General features: G+C 39.9%; 1 protein-coding gene across 3 annotated transcripts in view; it reads left to right on the top strand.

Moving 5' to 3' along the window:
- LOC128417083 (uncharacterized) overlaps positions 1–27,767 on the top strand; it is an 87,014-nt gene that overhangs the window by 45,283 nt on the left and 13,964 nt on the right. For all 3 annotated transcript variants that reach the window (XM_053395327.1, XM_053395318.1, XM_053395336.1), the window contains exons 2-7: positions 18,461–18,762; positions 20,500–20,573; positions 21,368–21,453; positions 22,438–22,477; positions 23,588–23,668; positions 26,712–26,819. In XM_053395327.1, coding sequence (XP_053251302.1) covers positions 20,508–20,573; positions 21,368–21,453; positions 22,438–22,477; positions 23,588–23,668; positions 26,712–26,819 — 381 coding nt within the window. In that variant the 5' untranslated portion in view covers positions 18,461–18,762; positions 20,500–20,507. The remainder of the gene's footprint in view (positions 1–18,460; positions 18,763–20,499; positions 20,574–21,367; positions 21,454–22,437; positions 22,478–23,587; positions 23,669–26,711; positions 26,820–27,767) is intronic.

The raw sequence follows: 27,767 nt of genomic DNA, 5'->3' as shown, positions 1-27,767 counted from the left end.
TCTATTTGTTCTTTGTATTTTGTATTTTTTTTTCTATGTATTTTTGTACTTTTTGTATTTTTTTATTTTCTTTTTTTTCTTTGTTTTCTTTTTATTCTGTAAATCTCTGTTTTTTGCAAAACCCTAATAAATATCTTTTCCAAAAAAAAAAAAAAATGAAAGGTCTCTAATATGTACTGCAAAGTTAAGGGTGATTTGACTGTGCAGACCACAGAAGCATTTAAATTAGCTTGCTCTGTATCAGGCACATTTGGTGACAAGTAAAGCAAATTATTCCTCTGAGATGCCAACAATGAACTAATGTCTCAGATGAGTTATCTGCATTCAGTGCCTGCTACTGTCTCTGTGTAGATTGTCAGTGCCTCATCCCTTCCCCCAATAATTAATTATAGAATACATTGCTTCTGAGGATCACCAGTCTCTCTCCAGATGCCAAGGCACAAATCCAGCTATTATACCAAAAGTGACACACTTTGATAGCCTAGGGCAGCATTATTGTAGAGAATTGCTAAGGGTAATAGTAGCTCATTAACACCTGGCGTGGGTTTCACTTTCTGCCCCCCCCCATAAGGCAAATAGTTTGTTTAGCTACTTCCTATATTAGAGAATCACAGAGAGAGTCATCAAATACGATTACTCACCCACTTCTGTTGCCTGCTATTCTCCTTACGTTTTTAGAGCCCAGTGATAGTGATCTCTCTGGGCATTACTTCTACATGCTTTTAGTAATGGAGAATAGTCATGTATTTTTATGTTACCTAAACTTCTGTATTTGCCTTTTCAGCCAAACACCATGTGCTGCTGGGAAATGCTCTATGTTTAGATATGATATTGCAGAGATGAAGAACCTGTAGCCCTCCAGATATGGTTGAATGCAACTTCCATCGTCCCTGGCTACAGGTCATTTTGACTGAAGCTGGTGAGAATTTGAGTCCAGCAACATCTGGAGGATTACAGGTTTCTCATCCCTGATTTGCTGTGGGGTGAGTGTCATTGGCTGCCAATTCATTTCTGGACCCAGTTCAGAGTGCTGGTACTTGATCAGCACTCAGACCCTTACCTTGGAGAATGCCTTTTTCTCTATCTGAGCATCAGGGTCACCTGGAGCTATGTTTGTAGCAAAAATTATTTAGCTTCCTCCCTCCTCTACCTCTGGAGGTTGGTAAAAACATTGCTTTTTCATAAAGCCATTGGGAACTGCTGATAACTGATTTCTGTATTTTTATGATCTGTCTAGAACACATGTCTTGGGTACTTCTGCTAATGTTTTAGTGTTGGATTGAGTGAGAAATGCTTAAAGCTTCCTGCCAAGTTCGCTTTCTGTTCTAAAATAATGTGGATCTATTCTAATCCAAAATCAAACGAATGCAAATGAGAAATATGTTTTTCCTTTATGTTTCTATTCCTATGCTCTCTTTCTGATTCCCTATAAAACATCATACAACATACTATAATCTGGCATTAAGTACATGCATTCTGTTGTTTGTTCTTCTGATGTGTTTACAACTAAAGTTCTTATTTGAATTACAGTAATCCAAATTACTATATGAAGAGGTGGGGACAGGTCCAACACATATGGAATAAGGTTCCTTCTTTTTGTTTGCATTTCCAGCATATGTTTGTGTTGTTTTTATATATTTTAGCCAATTTACATGTGTTATATAGCACTGGTAAATCATCTTCATGAAGTTTTCTTTTATTAAATAACAGGCTGTAAATTTTAAAACTATTTTCCACAATCTCTCCCAATCTTCCATTAGGATTGGGTATGCAAAATCTTGTGCCCATTTAACCATTACCTCCTTCACTTCTTAATCTTTGAGTTCCCAATGTAATAATAATCTATATGTTTTTGATAATATTTTCTTATTATTTATTAATAATATTATTTTTTTCTAATTTTGATATCTGTGTCTCAAATACATTTTTTGTCTAATTTGAATATTTCCTTTAATTGGTAATATTGTAGCCAATCCAAATCTAATTGTTTGAGTTCTTCAGAATTTTTAATTGATTACTTTCCTCTTCTAATATGTCTTTCTATGTTGCCCAGTTGCTGTCCATGTTTTTCTTTTTAACCACAATAACCTCCAAGGGTGATAGCCACCAAGGTGTCTTTGGCTCTAGTAATTTTTTATATCTTTTCCAAACTGTCTATAATAATTTTCTCATTATATGATTGAGGAAGCCTCTGTGTACCTTTACTTTATTATACCCCAGATATTCGTGCCAGCTGAATCTATTATCCCAGCCCTCCATATCCAATATATTAGTATTTTTCAAAATCATCCAATCTTTCATCCAACAAATGCATAGAGACTTATAATATAATTTAAGATCTGGTAATGTGTAACCTCCTCTATCCTTTACCTCTGTTAATAATTTATACTTTATTCTCGGTTTATTGCCTTGCCATATAAACTTTGCCAATTCTTTTTGCCACTCCTTGAATCAACTTGTTCCACCTATTGTTGGAATCATCTGAAATAAAAATAGCATTTTGGGTAGCACGCATGTCTTAATGGTCGAGATTCTTCCTCATAATGATAAGTTTAATCTACCCCAAATTTCTAAAACGTTTTTTATCTCCCTCCATACTTTCACATAATCATCATTAAACAAATTTATATTTTTTGTAGTGACCCAAATTCCTAGATATTTGATTTTTTTTTACTATTGATAAACCTGTCTTATCTTGTAACTCCTGTTTTCCCCGCTGTTTCATATTTTTCACTAATAATTTCGTTTTGTTTTTGTTCACTTTAAATCCGTGAGAAAGCAGATTTAAAGTTTGATTGTTTCTCAAGACAGACACACACACACACACACACAGAGAGAGAGAGAGACCTTTTTCATCTTATAAAGCAACTTTGGGAGGAGCCAATAAGAAACAGAAATGCATCTGAGTGCGTATACGTGAATGCCTTGTGCTCTTCCTGCCCACTATCACTGTGTTGCCTTTAGTCTGTTTTCCAAATGCATGTTTCAAGGGAGAATCCAAGCTGTTTCTAACAGAAGGTTGCTTCCTAGGAGATGGAGGGAAAATCCAGATGCAGTCAGTAGTAGCATGGAAGAAAAGCAGTGGGAGATGGGGTATTACACTCTAAATAGTTACTTGAAAGGGTGTAATGAAATGATTGGTTTGAAGTCTAAATTTCATTGGTGTTTGCTCTATTAGAGCTTGTATGTGATCCCACTGTCTTTTTTCATTAGATTTCAAAATGCAGTCAGCTTGTACTTGCTTTCAAATGTGTTTTGAATTAGTGTGTATGTCACATTGATTTCCATGGCATTTACTCTAGTGCACTGTGTTGAGCACAGGGATGCCAGGGCTAATTTTACAGCAACATTAGAGCAATTTTCTTTATATTAAACATATTGTAGTATTTACAGTTCATTATGCTTCTTTACAGAAGAAACTGAAATGTGTTGTGTTCTTGTGGCTCATACAAGCTGTTTAGTAACACTGTGCATCCTGAAAAGTCTGTTCTGCTTTCACTGGTACACTGAACCACAAAGTGCTGCAAGATACTTGAACAGCTTCTCCTCTAAAAATACCATAAAAGGCTGTGTCCTTAGAAATTGGGCATGGGATTTTTCCCACCCACATTACTTCAGCATGATTCACTTGGCTGCTGAAACAGTTTCTGAGCTCTGGTGGTTGTCCCATTAACATTACTATAAGAATCTATGCTGGTTAATGTGGGTGGAAAGGGAGAAAGAGGGGGAAATAGGAAGAAGTGGTCATAGGCTAGTGAAATGACTTTTATAAAATCCAGCTTTAAAATGACTGTTTTTCTCCATCTAACCCCACCTTGGAATGAAAAACCACACCTCTTGGCAACAGTTCACAATACAAGACAATAGCTGAATTTAATCTCTACTGTGTGAAATACTAAAAATACCTTCTTTCTTGGAAACTGTAACAATTTCTATTTGAATATGATGCTCAAAGAACACTATCCCCTTTAACTGTCTTTTAATAGTAGTTAACATGAATCTGAATCCTTGTCTGGCTTTTTTCATCCTTTCTCTCACAGCTCACATGCCCTCAATATTGCAACAGTTAGTGTTAATCAACACACTTAAAATAGACACCTCTTGTCTTTTAAGAATGCCCCTTTGTCTTTGGACTCAGATCAAATGTTTATGATATGCTGTAAGAATCTGAACCTTGTCACATACACATGAATTCTGTTTCTATGTGTATGTCTCAATTAGGTTTAGTTTTGGAGGTAGTTCTTAGGCATGAAGATTTTGCTGCAAGTGAAGTTTAACCACATAATTTCTTGGGGCAGGAGCAGAAGAAAACACATGATAATACAATCTTTAAAAAATATATGAGTATTTCGCAATGAAATTTGGTTTTATGTCTACCACTGTCTCAAATTCCTCTAATATTAAGTAATTTATAATTGGAATATTGTGGGACATGGGTGGCGCTGTGGGTTAAACCACAGAGCCTAGGACTTGCCAATCAGAAGATCAGCGGTTCAAATCCCCGCGACGGGGTGAGCTCCCGTTGCTCGGTCCCTGCTCCTGCCAACCTAGCACTTTGAAAGCACGCCAAAGTGCAAGTAGGTAAATAGGTACCACTCTGACAGGAAGGTGAACTCATTTCCGTGTGCTGCTCTGGTTCTCCAGAAGCTGCTTAGTCATGCTGGCCACATGACCTGGAAGCTGTACGCCGGCTCCCTCAGCCAATAAAGCGAGATGAGCGCCGCAACCTCAGAGTCGGTCACGACTGGACCTAATGGTCAGGGGTCCCTTTACCTTTTAATTGGAATATAGAAAACATTATTTCATCCGGTATGGAATTGCCTTGCTTTTATCACTCACAGTTTGCAGAGACTCCACATGGTGTCATCATCCACTTCTAATCATCCCATGTTTTCCCAGTGCTTCTATCTTATTTATTATCACAGAAAGTCTGACATCTATGGACTGCTCTTCCAGTCTTCTCAATCACCACACATGTCCTTAGTGCTACTCTTCCATCTTTAAGAGGGGGCGTTTTGAGATACCACAACTTGGCATGCATACACTATAACCTTAGTGGTAGACATCATTTTATAACATTGTTCAATCTTTCTCTCAAATAACAACCCAAGCACTTACCTGGATAAATCTCTTTTTCACGTATTAAATTGTTAGTAAAATACTTCTTAAATAAGAGTGCTGTACAGTAGTTATATAATGTTATAATATAATGCCAATTTAAAAAATAGATAGAAAACAATCTTTCTGGTTTGCCACTATTTTAGAAATATGCTCTTTCACCTATAAAATCTACACTTTCAGTCCAAAACAAACTTTAAACGTGTTTTTTGACATTTCCTGGGTAGTAATGGGCAATCATGCTTAAATGAGGACAATAATTTATTTTTTTAGGGATCATTTGGATTCTCTGCCCCCCTCCCCCCATGACTGCTTAGAGGCCTTTCTGATCCCCAGTAGCTATTTCATGCCCACTGATCATAGTGGGATGAACATAAATGAAAAGTGCAATATGTCTATTAGTGTGGAAAATCCACTGCAAATCTGCTGATAGTTCAGTGGAAGAACAGTGATTTAATCATGCTAGGAGCCACCCATCTGGGAGCAGCCCAGGATAGCTTGGCTTATGATACAGAACATGTTGGTCTAATGATCATTTTATTTTCCTTAGCATTCACATGAATCAATGTGTGTAATTTGATACTGTCACCGGATGTGGGGTAAGCATAAAAAAGGGAACAGGGAAGGGAAAGGGCAGACTAGGGCTTATGACTTATAGCAAAACTGCTGTGCACGTTTCAAATGGAAAGAGGAATTTCACAGTTTCTTATCTGGTGGGAAATCTTGCCATGTTCTTCAATGGATAATTGTATTTAATTTTTTGTTTATTTAAAATTATGAGCTTTTGGCACTCGAAGCAGTTTACAACAATAATGAAAACTACGCAGCAGTCACTGCAAAAATAGAATACAGTTAAAATCATCTTAATTAAAATTGAGAAAGCAGCTAGACAAGATCATGTATGCCACAGGTTACTACAGCCTCCTCTTGGGCTGTATTGCTTCATTGTGCATTGAAAGCTGCAGATCTGCACTGTATAATTAAGCATTCAGTCATTGGTTTGACTGAATGAGACAGAGGTAGCAGTAGCAGTAGCAATGTAGGTGATGTAATCAACTTCTGTTGATAAAAGTGTGCAAAACTTTATATTTTGGAAGAGTGAGAAGAACGCAATTAAGGACCAAAGACCTTTACATGTTAACTAGTAGAAATTCGTCCTCTTGGGGGTTTATTGTTCCAAATGTATCACTCCATGTATCTGATGAAATGAACTGTAGTCCACTGAAGCTCATGCTGTGATAAATTTGATATTCTTTAAGGCGCCATGAATCTTTTTGTTATATTAGTTGTCATCCATGTAAAAACATGTGAGCTTGGCCCCTTGACTTTCCTATATAACACGTTGTCTGCTTTCTTGTGTCTCCCTCTTCAAATGGTGAACATAAAATATGCTTCTGCTTTTACCTTGTGTCGGATGCAAAGGAGGGCTGTGCCGCAGAGTGCTCTAGCTAGCCCTCACAGAGTTGGAAGGGACCATGAGGGTCATGTAGTACAACCCCCTGTAGGAATCTTATGCCCAACGTGGGAATTGAACCCATGACCCTGAGATTACAACTATCCCAGCTGAGTCACTTCCACATGATCTGCTGAGCATTTATTCTGATGTGTGTATGTGTGTGTCATACAATGACCACAGTTTGAGCACTTGTTCTGATTTGTATGTGAGGAAGTTGTGTGTCAAGACCCCAAGGCCTCTCCCCCCCCATAAAGAATAATGACACATGTACACAGTATATTAGGTTAATGGTTATTGGGCAAAATTTAGGCCACAACTTTATTGGTTACAGAATGTGAGTGGTATTGGCTTAGGCACTGGAAAATGAGCAGACTATATCTGACTCCTGCCCGCCGTGCAGGGAGTCCTGTAAGGGTAAACCACCAATAGGGGGACCCCCCGATGCGCATCGACTCGAGCTCCCCCATGGTTCCCGATGGGGTTGTGGCATGGCCCTAGCCCCTCCGCAGACTTCGGACAAGATCCACACCCCCGGACTCCTTTATCAGAATACCCTTCAACATGGAGGGGCAGGTGATGGCCACACTTCCCCTCCCCCAACAGAGTCATACCAATGCCTAACCGCCAAACCTTACAAAGTTGTGATGATTGCTATGTGGTAGGTGAAAACCAAATGGCCAGTGCCAATTTGCCAGATGGAAAAAATTCCTACCAGGCCCGTCAACAGCGACCAACCACAGTCCATAGGAAGGCCAAAGCTGAAAAACCTGGAAAAGGAGAGAGAGAGAGATCCGAGGACGTGAGCCAGAGGAAGCTCCCTGGCTCACGCCGGTGATGAAATGCAGCCGGCCACACACCCCGGCCAGCCGGATTGGCAGCCAGGCAATGATGTGGCCAGGTCTCCCCGATGACGTGGGATGTTCTTCACGTCCCGAACCCAGCAGGCAGCCATGTGGTCAGACTGCAACCCCGCCCTGCTTGAAAGCGGAGCGGATTTGTACAACACCACATCAAGCAATTGTTATGTAACACTTTCTAGTGCATTTTCCTATTGCTTTTCTTACCGCAAAAAGTCCAGTTTTTTCAAAATAGCAGGTGGTTGTGCAAGAGTGCCAAATCCACTTCAGTAGCGCAATCTGAATTTGCTTGTATGAGATTGAATCTCACCTGTGACATAGCAGCAGTCTGCAAGTGGCATAGGTTTGCAAGTTGTTGTAGGTGGACAGGTGTGGATGAAAGGAGATGGATATGCCCTTTATACAACATCTGATTCAGGTACCTATATGCCCCCCCCCTTTGCAGCTATAATATCTGTGTTGGAGGGCAGTTTGTATCAGGTCAGTGGAGGGGGTGGTCAGAGTTGATTTCTGCTCCTTGTCCTGCAACCCCAATCAAAATTCCGCTGGTTGCTTTTGAGATAAATATGTTGGGCATTCTGTTCAGTACACTTGTGTACTGGGGCACTCTCATTCTTCCTGTTTAATTTTATGTATATAAATAGGCTTATCAACAAGCCTTTTAAGTTGAGATATTTCCCTGTCTGCATCTATATTGAAATTGTTCTAACAATGTTTTATTGTTTTATTGCTTGTTTTATTGCTGAGCTCCTTTGTGAGGAAGGGTAAGATATACATGTAATAAATATATAAAAAATAGTAGTTATACTAGTTACAGATTGTGGGTAGTGGATGTGGGTGCTAACATCTTATAAAAAATTAAATAGCTCTTAAAGTGGATATAGTAAATGAACAAAAATAAATGATCTCAGACTCCATTCATTTGATGTAGACTTGCTCTCCACCCTTTCCTATTACCTTCTGGTTTTTATTCTTATGTTATTTGCTGTCAAACTATGCCCTGTTCTTATCAGTCTGTGGTTATTTTACAGGAAATAGTTGTACATCAAACAGAAAAGAAAACCATGCTTAATAATTCAGCTACTCTGCCTCCATATTAACTGCTTGTGTGCTTAATATTATGTACTGTTAAGTTTCCATTAAAGCTCACTCTTGAACAGTGGATCCACTTTCCTAAGAAAGCTGACTTGATGCATATTTGTTATTGAATGGTTATTGACTATGGTTGTTGTTTTTTCTAATAATGGGTTTCCTTTTGTAGCAGAGGAACTTGCAGGCACAGATCCTGCTGCTCTGCAGCATGGTTATAGCTGACTCAAAGATATACTGCTACTTCTGAGCCCAACAAGATCAGGTGGTTTGAGACACAAATATCATCCCACCTGGTTTTATAGAATGGTCTTGCTCCTTAATTTGACCAGCCTGCTGTTGAGTATAGGTAAAGCTGTTTACAGTCTTCCTGGAAGCCCTACAGGGACCACTTGCGAGGCCCAACTGAAGGGATTTGGAAAAATTTTGCAGTGTGGCATGGAGATCAGGTTAGCAATGTGGGAAGAGTCAGAAATTCTACTGGCATAGCCATGTCCCTTGCAGGAGCCCAAGCAGTTTTGCAAACTTTGTGGTGTGTATGCTAACTCTAAATGTTGCATTTTGTTTATTTTGTATGCAAGTCCTCCTGACCTTCTGTTTGTGGTTTCTTAAAAGGAAATAAATAGTTGTCTTTCAAACCAGCAATTTAAACTTAGTAACCTGGATATAAAGTTCCTTTTGCTTTTAAGTGCCTGACTACAAGTGTGCTGTAGAGCAGGCTGTGCCCCCACATGGCTGCTTGGGTTTGGGGAGGAACAGGTGATAGAAACTACAGCTGCCTCATTGCTGACTACAGTAGGGAATTTAAAGGTTGTCCACTGATCTCTGGATTGTGACTTAGTAAGCCTAATAAGGAATGAGACCCTTGGTTCTCCTCTCTCCTCACTACATTGGCAGGAAGGGTTGGTTAGGGGGAAATAGGACAGTATGTTCTGTCCTATTAAACAGCAGGTTCCTGACTCAAAATTCTAATTTTGGTTTTGAGTCGAGAGCTGTATAATGAGATTTCACCAATGTGAAAATGTTCTGTGATTGCAGAACACATAATAACCAGTTTGAATGTACCCTGCCCCCTCAGCAGCTTATATGTACAGTTGCTTTTTTAAAAAGCTGCTTTTGATTCTGGATGTAATAACACAAGTCCTGCACTTTTTGCAAGACTGAGGGGCCAAGACTGGCACTTATTTAAAAGAGGCTCAGATTGCCATGAATGTGTGAGAAGCCATGTGGTATAGTGTTTAGGTTAGAACGTCACACTAGAACTGCTTGTCCAGAGTTCAAATCCCTACTCAGCCATGAAGCTCACTGGGTGACCTTGGGGACAGGCACAGTGTTGTAGCCTAAACCACCTCACAGGTTTTTTGTGAGGTAAAGATGGCGAACCATGTGTGCTGCTTGAGCTCCTTGGAGGAAAGGCAGGATATATAACTTAAAGTGAAACAAACAAGTATATGAGTCTGTATCACATCATCACTGATCTGCTGCTACAAATGTTGGCTCATTGCTCACCATTCCCCATGTTGGGGAACAAAGCAGCCTGCAGTTGTTTCCCTAGGATGGGAGGAGGTTGTAACTTCAGGGCACTTCCTTTTGCAGGTGCAACAGGAGGGAGAAGAAGTGGTAGAATGGGAGGAAGCAGCTCCCTAGACTACCCACTACTGCTGTGCCGCCACTAAAGTACCTCCTGGGATAGAAAGCACCCTGCAGTTGCAACTTCTTCCCTAGTTCTCCCAACAGGAGGAGTGGGGAGGAGCAGAGGAAAGCAAAGAAGCAGCCAGAGAGTGCCTGCTGCATTTCACAGCATTGTATTCACTGGTATCCTGTAGATGCACAAACTTTTTTTTAAAAAAAGAGCTAAATGTGTTCACAACACATTTAAATTTCTCTTGAATATAAGTCTGTCTTGGGTTTAAAAACATTTGAGAATGTCATTTGTGGCACATTTTATGCTTGCATTTTGATCACTCAGCATCACTGTACACAACTAGGCTAAAAGCCTTGTCTGTACCAGAAAAACTTTGGAATTGCTTTGCCTTTGACTTCACCTTTCTTAAAGTACTATGAGAATTGAGAGCTGTAGCTCTGTTTAGAAGTCTCCTCCAAGCTGATTCTTATTAGTACTAAAAGAACAAAAGGGGTTTTCTTTTTCATTCTCCATGGGTGTTTTCCTGCCTTGATGCTTTCTAATGTGCCTGGAGAACTTAAAAGAAAAACCTGTCCAATCCTAGTTCAAAGCTTAGACTCTTTGTTCTAACACAAAGGACAGAGTTTGTCCCCAGCTCTTGGGCCTCATTTTTTTAAAAAAATCCAGTGCTTCCTTTTAGGCTGCCAAGCAAAACCTCACCTATTATCATCAGTAACTTTACTTGTTAGGTAGTTGTTGATAATATAAAGCCTCCTGAAAAGAGCAGAATTCCCCTGCATCTGTCTCCAATCCATGGCAATTGAAGGAGCTTTTTAGGTGACAGGCAGTATGCTATTTTGACACCTTTAGTTCCTGGAAGCTGGCAACAATGTGAATAAACCAAATAGGAAATCTTATTTCATGTCAGAGAGCTACAAACGTAGCCCAGGTGATTGACTGTGCCCTTGGAAATGCCTCTCTGGCAAGTCTGTTCCAAAATGCTTGAAGAGTAAGGCAAGGAGAAGAGCACTCTTCCCTTCTCTGGTTTCTCCCCAGCCCCCTAACAGACAGCTAACTTCAGACATCTGTCTTCAGCTAGAAAAAGCACCTTGATGATTAATTGTTGAATAACATACTGTGTGCAGTTGGAACAGGGTGTCCATACAGATATTCTACAAAGCAAACAATTGTTCCCAATTTGAGGCAAGCTAATTTTATTTGAGCAGTACATTTGGAGAAGGGGAGATATCTGCCTAAAACTCTATGTGTGTGACCAAGCAGAATTGCCTAAAGGCATCATCACCGTGGCATAAGATGCATGTTGTCCCTGCATTTCATAGTTGGCGTTTTCCTTTTATGATATATTTAGATTGGTCTCAATGCTTGCATTATGGGGCAAAGGGTAGAAGATGTTAAGTAAATCCACAAGCCTCATAATCCCTCAACAACTCCCACTGTGTTGGATAATTTGTGTTCCCCGTAACTTTGTAAATAGAGCAGTGTGGGTGGTTGGGGGCAGCCTCTTCTGGACCCCTTCCATTTAAGCTCTGATTTATCCAACTGTTTTAAGTATTTGCCATATTAAACCATAAATGCAATTGAGTAGTGGTGAGCACAAAGTGATCATGTTCTTCGAACAACAACCACCCCATATTTTCTTACAGACTTATTTTTACCAGGTTCTAAGGTACACAGATATGGGTTTTTTCCATGCTATTTCTGAGAGCACCTTTATAAATTACGTTTGTTTAAAAGGCAAGTACTATTGTTATGGGTGTTTGCAGGAGTTCCCTAAGGAGGCGTGGAAGGGATGATCATCCACTCACCCACTCACCCACACCAGAGAAAACAGAGAAAAGCTCTACAAGTTCTGGCCACTGTGTGATTACAAGGTTTGGGCACCAGATCTATGTGGGTAAACATGGTCTCTGAGTAACTTGTTTCCAGGCCTGTTGTCTCCATAGTTTCTCACTGGGTGAAACTGCTGTTCATATATTAGGAGAACTGGCATCCAGATGACAGACTTTCTACAGCAACAGAAACCCTCAGTTCTTTCCCTGCCTCCCTTCATTTCCTCCTGCTGTTAATTTTCCACAGCTTAACGCCTCAATTTAGGGCCCCATCCATACTTTAGTTGGATTTGAAATCCCGTGATTTCAAGTCACAGGTTGGAGAGGATTTTTATGTGTATCCCTCCTCTTTCCCTGAGAAAACCCGCTGTTTACTGCTGAATCAGAGCAAACGGCAATCCACAGAAAACCTGATTGATGTTTGTTCCAATTCAGCAGTAAACAGCAGGTTTTTCTAGGGAAAGTGGCAGGGGGGGGAAATCCCCTCTCAGATCCATGACTTATTTCCCCTCCCGCTTGGAGTGATCAGGGTTTAATGGTGCTGTGCTGCTAGTTAATGAAAAGTGCCCCTTACGTTCTGCTCTTCAAAATGTGTAAAGGGATAAGAGATTCATGTGCTGAGTACATGTAGGTGTGGTTAATAAATTATATATGATATATAATTTATTAATAAAGCATAGACATTTATTGTAAATAAAAGATGGCCATACCATTTATCATTTAGATCAGGCTTCCTCAACCTCGGCCCTCCAGATATTTTAAGCCTACAACTCCCATGATCCCTAGTTAGCAGGACTAGTGGTCAGGGGTGATGGGAATTGTAGTCTCAAAATATCTGGAGGGCCGAGGTTGAGGAAGCCTTGTTTAGATAGCAATATCTGAATATCCTGCAATTTTATAAACATGGAATACTTCTTATTATATGCAAATTATTTGGAGTGTGTTAGATTGTGGATATATAAAAGGTTAAATATTTTCATTCCAAATTAATTAGTATACAGTAGGTGTTACTTTTTTCATACTCATCACTAATATGTTTTATAAGTTTGGTCTTCTTTCTCACACACTTGTTCTAATCTAACTCTCTTTTTATTCATTATATATGTAATATACAGTGATTCATCTGATGCAAAAGCTACGAGAGAATGTGTTTGTGATCTGTAAAATATTTCTTGTCTTCTTCCACCCTTACCAAAGAACTTTTCATGGCATTCTATGACTGGTGCCGTTTGTATGAATAAGTGTGCCTTGCTTTGTGTGGCTGAATTTCTTTCTGATACCAGAACTCTCATTTTTATCCAGGTCTTATGAATATGAGTTACAAAAATCTCAGGGTAAGAAATAATCAAATAAAAATCACTCTATTTTTTACGGTTGTGTTACATATTTAGGGCTATCATGCATATTATACCTATGCCGTGTGTCAATTGTGTGGTTCTTTCTAACAAATCAATTGAGTCCCAGCCACCTTTTATCCATAATGTGGTATGTCTGTGAACCAGTAGCAGGAAATACAGACCCCAGACAGCTAATGGAAGGAGGGGTTTTAATGGCTGTTTATCCAGATTTTTAAGGGGGGGGTGAATTGTGCCTTGACGATCAGTCTAGACTGGGTGTGCATAGCAGGGAAAGCACAGCTACCAAATAAATTTATTATTATTATAATAATAATAAAAAACCTGATGAGTTTACACGGGTTAGGGCAGAGGGAAAATCATGCTATGCATCACTGATGTTGCAGACAATATCCAGGACTACTAAGCCATGTTTTGTCAAGCAAAATATGCCAATGAGAGGCAATATTGCATTTTAGCAAGTTGAAAATGTGGTATTTGTCTTTGCAGAGATGGATGAAATATCTGACTGTTTCTCTCTCTCTCTCTCTCTCTCTCTCACACACACACACACACACACACACACACACACTAACAGCAGAGATGCTAAAGGATGTTTGTCCGCAAGACTCAGTTCAAAGCTGCAATCAGATTATATTCTGGCCAATTTTATTTATGTATGATCAAGTTGATAGAGGTGGGTTTCAGTAAGGAAAGGGACAAAGTCCTGTTTGGCTGTGTAGCTCACTGTAGTTATTTTGAAAAAGACATATATATTTTTAACCAACTTCACAGAATAGCAGGAAGAATAAAAGGTGGCTATTAGACCACATTGTTGAACCACATCACAGTCAGCCCCAGCCTGTATTGCCAATGGTTCAAGTTGATGGGAGTTTTCATCCAACATCATCTGGAGGGTCACAGGTTCCCAATTCCTATTATAACTGGTCCTCAGCCTTTAGGTTAGATGAAAAAGAAAAACCATGTGCCTCATACATGCACAAATATAGGCCAAGCAGAAAGAGCATCAGTGGAAGTTAGCAGGCCAGCAAACCTCATGCAGTATGTGTGTTCAGTCAGGGCACGGTGACAGCTAATTTTCTCAGTGCTTCCTGCTGTGAAGAACAGCTCAAGGACTCTCTTGAGCTTCTATTCTCGAGGGTTTGGCTTCAGACAGTCTCAGAACCTCATTATCCCTCAGTTTTATTTAAATACCATTATTGAATAATTGATATCCAGTAAGTGTAGAAAGCATCTCTTCCAGTGTTCAGTGTCCCACAGAAAAGGGGGGAGGGGAGGAAGCATCCCTTGCTTTCATTTAGAAAACAAAACAAAAAACATCTTAGAACATATTTCCAGAATGTGAGTTGTTACTTATAAACATCAGAAAAAAATGCAACTGTTAATGTTAATTGACACACCTCTGGGACATTATGTAAAGTGAATTTAAGGCATAAAACCCCATGGACACAGTGGATTGCAGAGATCTGCAGCCTTATACAAAAGTCATTGCAGGGATTTAAGATACAGTGTTTGTAATATTAAAGTGTGCCTGATGAATTTTTCCAGAATTAGAAGTCATTTCCAGCTTAAATGCAACATACAGGTTATGGGACTTTTAAGAAGAGGGTTATTGTTTGGTTTGGGCTAAGAAATTATCAGTCAGAACCAACAAAATTTCCCCCTTCTGGCCATGACATACTAGGTTACATGCTGTGGCTGCTTAATGTTTAAAACAGAGTGCAGAGATAGTTAGCAACCATATTTAACCAAGTTCTATGAGAGAGTAAGGGACAACAAGATATTACAGCACTGGCCTGGCTTGCACATGACACCAAGCCACAGTTTAACAAACCACAAATCAAGACTGAATTGGCCACAGATGCTTTTCTTCTTAATTTCAGGGGTGTTTAAAGGAACTATTTTAATCAGGTTTAATAGCAAACATGAAAATAAAATGCAGGAGAAAGTGGTTGGCAGTTTTGGAACAGGACATATTTGTGTGTGTACAAAACACTTCCAAAGCACAGCTGCACGTATTTGATCCTATATGGAACATAAGAATGATTGATTTGTTTGTAAAATCTGTGAGAGAGGGGCTTAAGAAATATTTGCATGCGTCAAAGATTTTTCTTCAGTTTGTCTACTTTTTCTGGTGTGGTCTGTACAATTTAATAATGTATGTGTCAAGTAAAAGGGATTTTGTTTTGTTTTTTTGTTTTAAACCAAGACCAAAAAAGAAACTCTTGCTTCTTTAGCTTCCATCATCTGGCAGATGAGTTCTAGGCTGAAGCAAAACAAATGTTTGTCTTAATTATCCTCTGCAAGGTCTAAAAATAGCAGATGAAGAATTGCTGTAGAAGTCTTGGAAGAAAATGTTGACACTGAAGAGTTTAGTTTCTATTTAAAGTAGTTTGTCTCCGCCAGTATCACACCTACTTATTAACATCTTGTTTCTTCATTTTAAACTAAAGCAAAGTATACTTCTAACATGCAGAAGCAACACTAAGCTGTCCATCAAGTCTATAGAAAGTAGTTGGGAGTACGACCTGTCCTATCAAGTCTTTACTGCTCATTACAAAAATATCCTCCCACTTATTTTCTGTCAACTCCTTTTGCTGATACGGCTCATCCACAAGTATATTTTAAACTTTTATCTGGGTTGGTGGGAAGGGGAGGTCACAGACTCAGAGGTTAATTTAGTTGAACTGGCCTTATTCCAAGCCATAGGGTATACCTTTATAACACTAAGCAGAACAGGTTTTATACCAATGTGAAATCAAAGTACCGGTAGCTGCCATCATTCTGTTACATTTTCTATCAGGCTAGGAAGGTGCCAGGTTAACCCTGAAGACATAGCTTGAGCACCACTCCTAGTTAGCATAGAGATAATAGGAAATCTCATCATTTCCACAGTAAGCATTATAACTACTTTGTTGCTTGACAACGCAAATAGGTTTGACCATTGCATTGTGCTGTTTTAGAAGTGATGAGTCAGGGATGCTGGGTCAGGTCGAGTAAGACCGAGTGAATGCCTGGATTACTGTACAGGTAGTGAATCATCCTGCTGAGAACATGCTTTGAGTGGATGGGGTCATGAGTGGAACAGAGTTATTTCATATTTGCTCTTCATTCTAAAAGTTGAAAAAATTGTCAATTTCAAGCTGAAATGTCACTTTGTGACAAAATGGCACCAGTCTCATGGAGAAAAAACAAATAGTGTGCTCTGAGTCAGAAGTGTAGCTGGGGGGGGGGCCACTGGCTGCCACACTGTGGCATGTGCCGTGTGGCAGTGACACGGTGGCTCAGGTGCCTGCAGGCTCGCAGTGAGGGGCTTGCGCCTGCCTGCCATCTCTTCCTCAGCTGCCGTACAGCTGAGGGGGAGGCAGTGGCAAGGCTCTGTGCCCTGGCTTGCCCCACCCAATAGGAGGCTTGCCCTAACCCCATGGGCAGCTCATCTGGGCGCAGGGCATGTGCACTGCCCTGGGCACCTGGGCAGCTAGCTGTGCCACTGCTCTGAGTGATTCCCAACTGCTATGAAAATAGAATGATCATGTAAATTATAGCAAAATAGTATGAGGGTCTAACATAGCTCCATCCTGTTAGTGGGTGTGGTGATACAATTTAAAATTCTAGTGTTGTGCGGGGATGGGCAGCTAAATGCTGAATACTCCCCTTGCAACTGCTTTTCTCCAGTTGGACTTGCTTTCAGTACTGGAGCCCACTCTTGAGATGAGCGTGGGTGAGTTTAGCACATCTTGCCTGGTCTCCCACTTTTTGTATTCCAAATTGTACCTTGCTTTGCACTTCCTTGATGCTAAGGATGGAGGAATTTCTCAGTTTCACATTTTTCTGATCTTCAGATCTCCGAATCTTCATTCGTTTGTGATTTTCTTTTCTTTCAAAAAGTCCTCATGAAATGTGAACAGAACTGGATTTCCCTCTCTATCCCCTCTTGCAGCAGATCTGCTTTTGGAGACACTGATCTATGGTCATTGCATGTCATTTCGATTGTTGTCATATAGCTCAATCTCATTGCTCCCTCTTCTCTAATCGAACTGGTTAAAAAGAATCAGTTTAACAACTGGTGTTGTGATTACCATCCTATGCTAGGGTGCTGTGCTGTGTGCTACTTCTTTACATTCTTTCTTAGTTTTTTCCAGAAATCTAGAAATCCAACTCAATCTGTCCCATTAAAGAATACTAACATCTCATTTCTGCTGACATGAGCAAAGACTTGCTGGGAGGCGGGCAGGGTTTTTGGATGAGTTTTATGGGTATCTGATGCATAGCATTTCTTTGAAGCCTCAGTGACCTGAAGATACTGGTGCTGAACACAACTGATTTTGAGAGCCAATCGGCCATGTCAGAAAATGAAAGGCTGATTAAAATCAGATGTTGCCTTTAAACTGAGCTCCCTTACATAAGCAAATTGTCGACAAATGACATCATGCTACTATAGAAATACTAACTCCTGTGCTTCATACTCTCTCACCCTCTCTCTCTCTCATTCATTTTAAAAACTTAATCATGAGTGCCTTGTAAAGTGACAGCAAAATTCCACCCCTAAAAAAAATGCAGTACAGCATGAACAACTATTTATTGTTCAGAATAATTTTTTTTGATAGCTAAGCAAAAAGTATAACTGGTATCACAAAATACACAATGTTGTTAGATTGGGCTAAATCAGAGGTATCCAAAGTTATGTACTATCTAAAGCATACAGTGTGTTTTGCATAAGGAATAGTTTGTCTCTGTGAACTTCTGCACATATTATCTTATACAAATTCAGCCCCTTCCTGAAATCCCTTAATTGGTGGCTTCCCACTGGCAGACCCAGGCTTGAGATTTGTCTACCCCAAACAAGTCATTAGGAATAAATGAAGGAGAAATCTCATGGTTATTCTAGAGTGAGATAAGCCATGAGTGCAGGTTCACACATAATGCTAAACTAGACAATGGTTTTAGCTAGCACAGTGGCCATGATTTTTGCTCTGGGATTTTACATATCTGCTCCCTTACTCTAAGTAATATGAGAACTCAGTTTGTGATGAAGGCATTTCAATTCTTGGGGGGGGGGCGTAGTTTTTGAGGCTTAAAAAGTTATATTTGTTTTCAAATTTCCTCCCCAGTCAATCCATTGGAAGAAGGAAATCATCTGCATAAAAAGGAAACGCAGTATTTCTTTCAACCTGACCAATGATCATCAGTTGTGTAGAAAAAAGCAGAAAAGTTTTCACTGACTATGGAGTTTGGTGGGCAAGGCTGAGAGGGACCATGCTAAGGACTGCCTGAACGTGCCAGCTGCGGACGGAAGAGGTGGATGCAAAGAGGCACATTGAGCACTTGGAATGTTTTCTGTCAGGTAGCATCAAGGAGGGAGAGGCCACCCCAGCCTCAAGACGTGCAGCGTGAGACGTAAGGACCATCTCAGGTAAGGCCTTCCGTGTTTCATCTGCAGCATTCACTTGTTTCATTTCCTGTGAATGCTTATGTGGATTTAGTGCTTTTGACAGAGCAGAATAAATACTGAGGCTAAATAAAGGGTTACCATTATTTAGGGCTTCCAGCTTGTGTACTGACCTACTTAGGATACTCTAAAGAAAGAAAGGGAGACTCAAAAGGCTGAGACTTCTGCTATTCCTGGACTTTTTCAGTGCAGGTGGAATCTCATGATGAAAGAGACCCAAGTTTTTGCTGCTCTACAGTTTTCCACCCAATTTGCATGCCTTTTTCTGCTGGGGAGGTCTACCCCAGGAGGTTTGAAACCAGTTCTGAAACACCTCCATGTTCTGTGATCAGCTGTCATCCTTCACAATCCTGGCAGCATTTGTACCACACAGAGTTGGCCGCCATTTCATAATGTTCTGCTTAACCTATTCCATGGATCAGGTTAGGTGGAAGAACTTACTCCTGATGTTAACTATCTGTTCTTTCCAACCACATAACCAAATTTATTGTGCGTACGGGAGTGTACCTGTCATGAGCCCTACGGAGACCTCTTGGCATGACTAATCAGAAAGAGAGGAGAAATAGGATAAGAGGGGCAAACTTGTTGTTTGGGAGAGGCCCGAGTAGTCTTATCAGAAGACACCCCCACCCCAGTGGTGCCAGATATTCCAACAGAAGATGGAGGTGCATCCACTACCCTCCCTCATGAACCGATGGCAGTCTTGTATTTTAGTATCTGGTTGCAATTAAATTCCTGTAAGGTGCACAGGGGATTTCGTAAATGCAGAATAGGTGCTAAAATATATCTTCAGTACCACCCACCCCTTCAGAGACATTTTTCTTGCCCTAGGTATCCCAAGACTAGAAGTAACCCATGCAAAATGAAAAAAATAGCCAAAAGAAATGGCTTAGGACTAAATTTTAGTTGAGAGAGGTGTTCAGCACTCTCCGTTCTTGTTTATTTTTAATTGCCCTTCAAGCCCGACCTCTGCTTTATGGGAATTTGGTGCAGCCTGTATTCTAACACAGTGGTTGTGCTGTCATCTCATGCAGTTAGACTGGTATAAGTGAACGACAGGATAAATTAACTCTGGTTTTTATCTTGAACAATTCAGGACTGGTAGCTTTCTGTCTCTATTTAAAAAGCATTATCAACATGTTTGATTAGGAGAGTGTCTAGGATTGCAGTTGCATTCCCCTTGTCATCACAAGTATGAGTCACAGTTTCAAGTCAACCCTTTCCTGTTGTTTTATTGCTTTTGTAGTTGCTTTGTTTATCTTTTTTTTTTTGCTATGTTTGTTTTATACTATTGTAAGTGGACTTGAGTTGGCATATTGTTAGATATAATGGAATATAATTTTCATTGTAAATCAATAATACTATACGTATATTCCTATCTGTAGAAAAATTGATAAATGTGATTGAAAACCTGGAAAGATTTTGAAGGTGCTGCTTCTTGCAATAATTACCTTTAGTTGCCTGTCTTTTTCTTGCTGGTGGTGATTCCCCCCTCCAAAAAGCTTGAGTTGTGCAATATGAACTCAGTATATATTTTATTGGGATTTTGCAGCTTAAGCCTGTTATTTAGCTTTAGGATAGGGTTTATGGCTTTTAGTTGTAAGTGAAGCCTTTTTCTATTAGCACATTTGCCCCCCTCCCACCCTCCCTGCTATGACTGCTGTTTATAATGTCATTGTTCACCTTTTCCTTTTCTTACAGCCTTTGACATGAAGAAAGATATAGATGCCTTAATAGCAGAGGAAAGGGCAGAAATCATTGCGAAGTATGAGAAGGTAAGAACCTTGGTTTCCTCCCACTTAATATGCTACCAACCAAAGATTTCTTTTGGCTTAACTGTCTACAGAACGCAGGCACTTGTAGTAAGTCAACCAGATTCAGAAATAGCAATGTGGAATATTCAATTTTCCCTTGATCAGTGCCATCCATCTTCAAATCATCCTTATTATTTGGTTTTTCATACATTTTGGAGGGATGAAGGGACCATGGGGTCCTAGCAAGTGAGGGATTAATTGGCCCCAGTATATTGACTATATACTACGCAGCTTGTTTTCACTGTGTGCCTTCTGGTTCTGCAGCCAGACATGTATTTCCCCAACATTCTGCAGAAAGCAGAAACTTCAGTAAAGGGTTCAGGGTCTCAAAACACAATGATAAGGAAAGCTATAAGTGCTACATTTTCATTTCCCATCCTTGGTCCTTCTTGTCTATGAGGTATAATCTTTTAAATGATCCCCTCCAGTTTCATGCTGAGCCACAGGCAAAGAAGAATACTGCAGTCATTGTAGAAGTGAGGTACCTGCAACCAAAAACAATGTATTTGTGCCCAGTGCATATCATAGGCAAGACAGCTGCCATTGTACAAATATTAGTTCATACCCACCCATCACTTTGCTGACCTGCTTTACACTTACAGCTTATAAAATACACAAAATCAACCCATGGCTAGTTTTGGATGAGTAAAAATGACATAAGAACAGATGACGTCATAAATTTTCTCCATTTCTTCTCAAAATGATATCATCTGTTAGTCACCATAGTGTAAACTATTGTGCAACCTTCTTTACAGGGAAGGCAGGAAGGAGCTCAGATTGATCCGTGGGAAGATGCTGACTTCACTCTCTACAAAGTCACTGACAGATTTGGGTTTTTGCAGTAAGTTCCCCTTTTCATGTCCTCTTCATTTTGCTGAAACTAGTGCTGAAGGCCGCAGTTGCATCCCTTTCACTGTCATGGTTGGGTCCTCCACCACTGTACCTTAGCCAAGTGTCAAGTGGATTTTTGTCCACTGGTGCAAGTCAGAAGCAGAGAGGAAATTACTTTCTGTTGCTTATGAAAACTCCTGCCATGATAAGGGTACAGCTAAGCTATGACAGGGCAGGGTCCTTGGAAATCAATATTTGTGTTTCCTTTATACGGGCAGATTATACACTTAGGATGTAAACAGTTTCTGAAAAGCATGGAAATGCAGCAGTGTTTCAGCTTTCTACAGCTGCCCATTAAAGGGATTCAGGTGTTCAGAGTGGGTAGCATTTTAACCCCTCTTTTTTGCCACCTCTATTATGGTGGTTTATGCAAATTTATAGCTTTTTGTTTTATGTATTGTATCCATCTGTGAACAGGAGCCCAAGGGAGATCTCCTTTCTGACACTGTTTCCACATTTTCTGGGGCCAGGCATCATTGATCAAATGTGAAATAAAGAAATGGTCAAGTTAATCAGAACCTCCTTAGCCAAGTAGCAGACCAGCAAGCTGCTATGGGTAGCCTCCACCTAATGCATCCCATAAGTGCAAGAATTTTCACCTACACAGTGGAACTTCCTCCCTTCTTCACTCATACACACCCTGTGGCCTCTTCAAATCTGCTGTGGAGTGTTGGAGGAGCCCCTATAACAGATTTTTGGGCAGTAAAGGGAGAGAAGAGTGGTAAAATGTTCCATTGCACAAGCAGAAATCCTTCTACTGGTGGAATGAGTCACTTAGTGCTACTTTGGATACAATCCTATGTGTGTGTCCGTCCGTCCCCCGTCCCCCCCATCATTTGAAGCATACCATCAGACCTCCTTTCTGTACAGGATCACTTTGCTTGTACACTTCTTGCATTATGCATTGGTTCATTTAGAATTTTTCATCTTTCAGTGAGCATGAGCTACCAACCCGCAGTGCTCTGGAGGAGAAGGTAGGAACTGGGAGCTTTTCTTTCTCTGGAGTAATTGGGGGGAGGTGGCAGCTGCTGCTGCTGTGTTTGTTTTTCAGTAGCAAGTGATGAAAGACACTGCAATTATTAACATAAGAATCTGAGCTCTCTGGATAAATAATAATAGCTCTTCATCCCAACTTAAACACGCTTGCTTGGAAGCAAGTCCTGCTGATTTCAATTAGACTTCCAGATGACTGTGTTTAGGCCTTAGTCAGCTATGAAGATAATGGAACTTCGTCACAAGGAATATTTGATTATATTTCCTCTGTATATTCTAAAATGCAGCACCAAAGCTTCACATGCAAAACTGGGAGGCTGCTTGCTGCAGCTTAGCTTGACCTGAGGAAGGATGGTCAGCTGCTGAATTCTTGTAAATTTTGCTGGCAATAATTAGAAGGATGGTTGGGCATTATGGATAAATTAGAGATGAGAAAGTGTGGCAATGTAGTCATTAGATCTGCAAACCTAATTGATTGAGGGAGCCTAAGCACCCCACCCTGTGTTATTCCTGTCATTTTTAGGGTCAAGTCCATCATCCATCAAATCATTCAGTATCTTGCTTGTGGGTCATATGTGCTGTTGCAGTTGAATGAAAGAGCATTTGCCATGCTCAGAGTAGGTTTATGCAAACCTAGCTGTACAGCATTGTGTTAAGCCATATCATACATTGTACAGTTTGGAAGAGATTCAAGATAATAATACTGAAGGAATAGCACAGGAGTGCCTAACCTCAAGCTCTCTAGATGCTGTTGGACTCCAGCTCCCATCCTTTTCAGCCAATATGGCCGATAGTCAAGGATGATGGGAGTTGTAGTCCAGTAATATCTGGAGAACTAATGGTTTTCTACCCCTAAAGTAGCATATGAGCTAAAATTTTATTTTGAATCTTCTACTTTCTAGCATAAGGAATGAATGCAGTTGGGGAAATTTCTTCTTGTCTGTTTAAAGCTAAAATATTTAAAGCTAATGTCTTAAATGTACCATATGACTCTATATTCTGATGGCTTGGATATCTAGCTCTCCCTCCTTTCTTGCTCATACAAATTGGAAATAAAACCTCTAAACTACACTTTCAAAATTCTGTTCCAGCAAAAGCTTCAGGAGATTGAACGAGTGGACAAATGGCTGAAGATGTTAAGAAAATGGGGAAAATACAGAAACAGTGAAAAGGTGCGGAATTGTAACACATTTTAGTAGCATTACAGTGGTACCTCGGGTTACATACACTTCAGGTTACATACGCTTCAGGTTACAGACTCCGCTAACCCAGAAATAGTACCTTGGGTTAAGAACTTTGCTTCAGGATGAGAACAGAAATTGTGCAGTGGCAGCGCAGTGGCAGCAGGAGGCCCCATTAGCTAAAGTGGTGCTTCAGGTTAAGAACAGTTTCAGGATAAGAACAGACCTCCAGAACAAATTAAGTACTTAACCCGAGGTACCACTGTATTCTAGCCTTTATTTTAAGAAAATGGAAGACTGAAGAGTGTATTGTGTCCTTTCTTTTCACAATTGTGGTGCCGAAAACTGAGTAGGCCATTGAAGGCTTTGTTTCTGTCCTCTGGCCACTTTCAGCTATGTGAATGAGAAATGTGTGTAAATTTTTCAAGAAGATTGTTTGGGCCTCTGATTACAGCAGTACTTTATCCCAGTTGCTGAGTCTGACTGTTCAGTAACATTCTGTGGTGAATAATGCTCTGTCATACTCAGACTAAGGCATAAGAATAAGCAAAAGGAGACTCCCCAATTGAATTGGAATTTATTAGCAAATTTGGCATTGTGGAATTAGGACTCTGCACATTCTGGGAATGGCTAGCTCTCTACAGAAAGAAGCATACTAGACCCAACAGAGCAATTACGGAATGGTGGAGTGTTCATTTTGTGTCATTCACCCTACATATGAAATCTCAAATGCTTAGTGCCACAACTGTCCCATTGTAATTAGTGTTCGGTTGCATTTTAATAATGGTCTTTTCTGTGTTTTTAGCTTGTTCTATTTTATCTGTGTAAGTCTCCTTGACTAGGGAAAAAGCAGGATATAAATATAATAATAATTGTAAAAATGGATCATTTAGTCAACTGTGCCTAAGGCTTAAAAAAGTCCACCAGCCTTAAAGCATCTTATCATGCTGGAAAAGGAGCCCAAATATCAGTGCTCCTAGTCAGAGTTGTTCAACAACGTGCACTAGTTTTGCTTGAATTGCAGGTTTCAGAGAAAAGGATGGGAGAGAGAGGCCTGGATTATGATCAGTGGCATTTGGCAAGCAGTTATTTGCAGAGTTGGTTATACTGTAATTTTAAGAGTGAATGGCCCCTAATCCAAATGAAGGAAAGTTAAAATGCTTCCTTCTTGTAAGCACCTTCTTCTAAGAAGTAGGTGAGCAGCTCTGGAATAGCATGTAAAATTATTCAGCTCCCAGAGGTTGGTTTGTTTCAATTTGTCTTCTACGTTTTCACCAAATGGTCTCAAAGCATTTATCAACAATAAGATAGCAATAAAAATACAGAATAAAAAAACATATACGAACATAATAAAATATCCAGAGCAAATCCTTTCAGTTGCCTTTGGAAATCCTTCCTTATTTCAAAACGTTAAGAGTCAGAGAAAAACACGAAGGGAAAGAGGGAATTGCTTTCTCAGGGTGGATTATTGTTTCCTAAAACAGTTTGTTTCAAAGTGAAATGGCTGCCTTTCTGTGATTAGCGATTCTCAGGGCACTGAGGCATTTTACAGCTTTGATTTTAAGTGGATGAGAACTTCAGATAGATAAACTAGAGGCAGTTTGTTCATTATAATTTTATCTTGTTGGGCACTTGCTCCCTGCAATGCTCTGAAATGAAATATTGGCAGAGAAGTAGTGCTGAAAGCTATTTACTCTACATGCTGTTGGGTTTGCACTAATTAAAAATCTAACTTTTAGAACCATAGCAAAAATGTGCTCCATTCTCTGTAGATTTCTTAATTGTACAAGAAAATGCAGTTACTACTGATCTCTGAAGCAATGTCGAAAGGAATTTAACTAGCCTGGGATGGCCTGGAATCCTGGGTATCATATAATTTTAGTACTGCCATTGTACCCTGATTTAATGATCTACTGGTATTTATTGTGGCTTAATCTTTCCTCTGCTCATAGAATATCCCCCCCATACCTTTCATTTTCTTTTTCTCATTAAATCAGTACATTCCAGTCCAGTTAGGAATACTGTAGTATTCAGATATCACACTGTATAAACATGGATTTTTTTGTGAGCGAGGAATATGGTACCCTAAAAATCTCTCTGTTTGAAAAATGTATAGCTTTTATGGATACACAAATAAGCATGTTAATATCTGAACAAGTTCTGGTGAAACCATAGAAGCTGGGTGGTGTGGAATGGGGAGAATAGGATTTCTACTGAGCAGTTGGGTAAAGGCTTCAGTGCCTTGCATAGTTCCTCTTTTTCCTGTTCAGAAGTAAAAATAATTATGTAAAAAGAGGTAATTGTATGATTCTATACATGTCTTAAAATGCTTCTGTTCCTGATACAGAATTTGTGTTACGTTGCTGCTACATTTTGTGTGTGTGTGTGTGTGTGTGTGTGTGTGTGCGCGCACACACATTTGTATATTCAGGTGCCTTATTAAAACAATCATGATTCAACAAAGAATATAAGTGAAACTTAATTCACTGGTGCTAGTCATAACAGCACCCATTTATTTCTATGACTGTACTGCAGAGTCTTTCCCACTGCTGGTCTATAATGAAAAAGCCAATGCTGGGGGGGGGGGTTGTTGTTTGTTTAAAGGTCTGGCCTTCTCTAGAATGCTTTATTCCTCTTATTATTCCCTAGAGAACTTGAGGGGAGTGAAATGGAGAGGAGGAATAAGTAAAAAAATGTTTTGCTGAATTGACAGTCACTTGTTTCAAGATTCTTAGAGCTTCTTGAGCAAAAATTAAATAGATCACTGCCATTATATATATGTACACACACGGGCCGGATTCAACTAAGTTGTTGCCCTAGTTGAAGTCAGCATGGGGAGTCCCGCTAGTGCGGTGGGACTTCCTCCCCTCTGCTTCCCCCAAGGGATATCTGACTGGGACATTTCGTTTCAGAATGACTAGATAATCTGTATAAGCACTGCCAGCCTGCTACAAGTTTTGTTACATTTGAGAGACACACACACCTCTCAGCAGTTTGTGCTAATTTACTTTACTTTTCTTTTAAAACTGTGTAGATGTTCCGCAGAGTTTATAAAGGGATTCCCCTCCAGGTGCGAGGCCAAGTCTGGTCACTCCTGCTGGATATTGAAAACATTAAGATGGAGAATGAAGGAAAGTATGAGGTAAGTCATATTTGGTTTCATACAACACAGAAGTTCATGGTATGGTGGGACACTAACCAGCCAACCGCTCAACTGCTTCCCCCCCCCTTTCAGTTCAGTAAGCTTTTCAGCTCACTTTTTTCTTCTTCATATTTTAGCACTTTAACTTACTTTAATTCAAAAGTGAAGGAAGGCATTTGACTGTCAGAAATATGGTGTGCACAATGTTCAGTGCTTCCCTTCTCTGTTTAAAAAAAGATAGAGAGTAAGTGAGCTCTCCCGTGCATAATTGTACAATAGGAGAATGCATACCCTCCAATAAATGAATGAATGAATGAGAGAAAAAAATGTTTTTTAAAAATGCTTATCAAATGCTAAATTGTCCTAATTGGTTATGTGACCAAAGTTATCCAGTTGATGACCATGATACTTCTGCAATCATATACTACACAGCAGTGAATCACACCCAGGAGGAAGAATTTCATTTTCCCAAACACAAGACTTTGCAAACCCTAATGCTGAAAACCTGTCATATCCCCAATACAAAAGCACAGTCTTGAGAAACACGCAGACTGTATGCGATAAATGAAAAATATGGGTGTGAAAACCTAAGATTGTAAAAGATATCTGCACTTCTGTGAAACAAAGTATATTTGACTGCTAAAAAGCAATGCAATTCATATTTTTGGGTCCAGAGATATCTTGCAGAAACAGAAATTTCCTTGTGCAAGGCAGCCCTACCAAATTATCTTAGTTTTCCTCTATCTTCTTGCAGCCCCTTGAATCGCATTGTGTGCCATTCCAGGGGCTCATTGACTCTCTGGAACAGCTTGAGGGCAGGCAAGGGTAGTAGGAGAGGAACCAGGAAAGCTCTACTGCACGAGCAGAGTTTTGTTTATCTAAGGATTCTATCCATTGATTTCTAGGCTGCTCTTCCTTTTAATAAAAACAGCATAATCTGCATCAATG

This window comes from Podarcis raffonei, chromosome 1 (assembly GCF_027172205.1).
Source record: "Podarcis raffonei isolate rPodRaf1 chromosome 1, rPodRaf1.pri, whole genome shotgun sequence".
NCBI lineage: Eukaryota > Metazoa > Chordata > Lepidosauria > Squamata > Lacertidae > Podarcis > Podarcis raffonei.
This window is presented reverse-complemented; position numbering and strand designations above follow the sequence as displayed.